Source organism: Rosa chinensis, chromosome 1, assembly GCF_002994745.2.
Source record: "Rosa chinensis cultivar Old Blush chromosome 1, RchiOBHm-V2, whole genome shotgun sequence".
Taxonomy (NCBI): Eukaryota; Viridiplantae; Streptophyta; class Magnoliopsida; order Rosales; family Rosaceae; genus Rosa; species Rosa chinensis.
In genome coordinates, this window is record NC_037088.1 from 26,797,844 (window position 1) to 26,800,957 (window position 3,114).

At 39.4% G+C, this 3,114-nt stretch overlaps 1 protein-coding gene across 1 annotated transcript; it reads left to right on the forward strand.

The window, feature by feature from the left end:
- The first annotated feature begins 1,418 nt into the window (after window positions 1–1,418).
- Window positions 1,419–3,114, forward strand: LOC112182811 (phenolic glucoside malonyltransferase 2). Its single transcript, XM_024321359.2, has one exon. The coding sequence runs from the start codon at window positions 1,532–1,534 to the stop codon at window positions 2,930–2,932; it is 1,401 nt and encodes a 466-aa protein (XP_024177127.1). The 5' UTR covers window positions 1,419–1,531; the 3' UTR covers window positions 2,933–3,114.

Genomic DNA, 3,114 nt, shown 5'->3' on the forward strand with positions numbered 1-3,114 from the left:
ACATATATAAAATGACAAAACTAATACAAAATGCAGTAGTGCAAAAGTAAACCTAATATATGATCACTATTAGATATAATATCACATCTAATTAATGAAGCACCGGATATAAAATGAGATATTGAAAAAGGTACTGATAGTATAATTCACCATGCATATATTATTTAAATAAGTCGAACAGAGGAAAATCTTCCATGAATGTAACCGGAAGGAATTGCAGGTAGCATTGATCTTTTTTTTTTTTTTGGGTGGTAAGCTTTAGCATGAATCTATATTATTATTAAGAGAAGATATTTTGTTAGCCAAAACTGATAATTTTAACAAATTTAACCCTGAAAGATTAAAAAACTTTGAGAATAAATTAAATCACAAGGATAAATAGAAATAGATTTTTATTAACAAAATTAAAACAAATGATTTCACAACCCCCACTTTTCTCTTCCACTATTTTCTCTCTGCAATAACTATCAGTGAATCTATTAGAATAAGTACCCACTTTTTTTTTTAAACGAAAATTTTTCGTATACATACAGAGCATGTGATTGCAGACTAGTACTGATCTAAGAGGACTGTTCCGATCCCAAGCCTTGGCGTACGCTAGGTTTGCGTCAAGTGTAAATTTTTATCTACCACTTTTGCTACCTTACGTATATCTTTTGCATTTTACTTGGTGCAATAACTTCTTAATTTTTTTTTCATTCATATATTGACAAACTTACAATTAAGAAGTATAACTTCTTCAATTTTGTTATTTTTTTTCTTTCATAGAAAAAGATTAATCTTACTTCTTTCATTCTAATGATTCTATGGCCAAGTACGAACAAAAACAAGTCAAAACTCAACAGTACGAGAGGTATATCGCATGGCAGTAGTAGACAATCAGAAATTGTGTACCGTTTTACACATTCCAACTCCCCCAAAAGTCCGACTTTTCCTTCATGCCGATAAGGGGCTACATTTACTACTTTAACGCCAAAAAACAAATATAGGCCTTAGAAAAAAGACTGGAAAATTATTTTTTTATAAATGACGGAGACGAAAACGGAAAAGAATTCTGTTCATTAACTCGTTCCTACTTCAATCAGTTCCAAGCATACGTGTACTCTAAAAATTGAAAATTCACAGCCCTCAACCTACCTTTCAGCCCTCTATCTACCTTTCAGCATCAGTAATAAGTTAATAACTAATAAGACCACAAACCGTGAAGTGTATCAACTTCATTGGGATCCAAGGCTTGGATTTCCCAGGTATAAAATAGCCCCGCCTCTCCCAATTTTAATAGTTGTTTACAAAGGCATTCTCGAAGGCTAGAGACAGTCAAAGTCTCATGTTTTGACACAAGTGTGTGATTACATAGTTATCCGCGCAACTTTTTCTGCGTGTTGATGTCATGTCAACAAAATCTCTGTCTGTTGGTCAGTTTTTCTAGTGTCTTGTCGTTGTGACTTGAAATTTCCAAAGCGTAAGGGAAAGGAAATCAAAGAGCTAGCAAGAGAGAGATGCAACTCGGGAGACTTAATTATATATATGGATGTGTATAGTTAAAGCTTCTTCAATATCCAGTCCTTCTCAATCTGAGGTGATGGCAAACTTATCAGTGAAGAAAGTTGAGGTCTGCAGGGTGGCACCAAAACCAGGTTCACCAGAGAACCAGTCACTTCCTCTAACATTCTTCGACTTATTGTGGCTCCGTTTTCAACCCGTAGAACGCCTCTTCTTTTACCAAACCTCTTCCACCGATTCCGTACTTTCCAAACTCAAAACCTCCCTATCTCTCACTCTCCAACACTTCCTACCTCTCGCCGGAAACCTCACCTGGCCCCAAGACTCCCTCAAACCCGTTCTAAGCTACGTTCAAGGCGACGCCGTTTCACTCACCGTAGCTGAGTCCGATGTAGATTTCGACCACCTCATTAACAGTATCTTTCTTCCAGCCCAAGATTTCAGTCCTCTTGTTCCTCAGTTGGATGTGACTGATGAGCGAGCCGCCGCGATGGCATTGCAAATCACTGTCTATCCCAACCACGGATTCTCCATCGGAACGACCACGCACCACGCAATCCTTGACGGCAAAACTTGGACCTCGTTTGTCAAAGCATGGGCTCATATATGCAAATATGAAGAAGCACAAGCTCTGCCTTCGTCTTTGGTACCCTTCTACGACAGAAGGGTCGTCAAGGACCCATCCGGGCTCGGAGAACTCTACTCAAGACAACACCAAAACAAGGACGGCCGGACCGACAACAGAAGCTTAAGCATTGCCTCCATCAGTAAAGATCGCAAGGCCCCAGATCGAGAAGACTCGATTCGTGGCACATTCGAGTTCACTCGCGCATTTATACAAACCCTTAGAGCGCATGTCACATCTAAAATGGCTTCTGATTCATCGCTCCATTTGTCAACTTTTTCTCTAGTCTCTGCCTACACATGGGTTTGTATGGTGAAGGCCGAAGAAATCAAAGGGGAGAAGACGGCTCTCATCATCGGGGCGGACTCCAGGTCCCGGTTGGACCCTCCAATACCTGCAACGTATTTTGGTAACTGCATAGTGGGTCGTGTAGCTGTTGCGGAAACAAAAGGGCTATTGGGTGAAGATGGACTGGTTGTAGCTGTGAGTGCAATTACAGAAGCTGTAAGAAGCTTGGAGAAAGGGCTTTTGGATGGGGCAGAGAATTGGGTTTCGAAATTTCTGGATTTTTCGCTGTATGGTAGGACATATTCGATTGCAGGGTCACATAGGTTTGAGGTTTATGATACCGACTTTGGATGGCGAAGGCCGAAAAGGGTTGAGGTCATCTCCATTGATAAGACGGGAGCCATTTCTCTTTCGGATAGTAAGAATGGTGGTGGAGGTGTTGAGGTTGGATTGGTTTTGAAGAAACAGTATGCTGAGGCTTTTGATGCTCTGTTTGCTAGCCTAGTACTGCATTAGGATTGAGATTCTGGACCAAGAAAACAAGGATTTGTCAATCACTATTATTCTTGGTTTTGTGTGCTTTCTGGTAATTATTATTATTATTTTTTAGAATTGAATGTACCCAATAGAATTATTGATATGAATAAATAGTGATCTTCAGAATGTTTAAGAATCTAAGATAATATGTTAGTATTGAA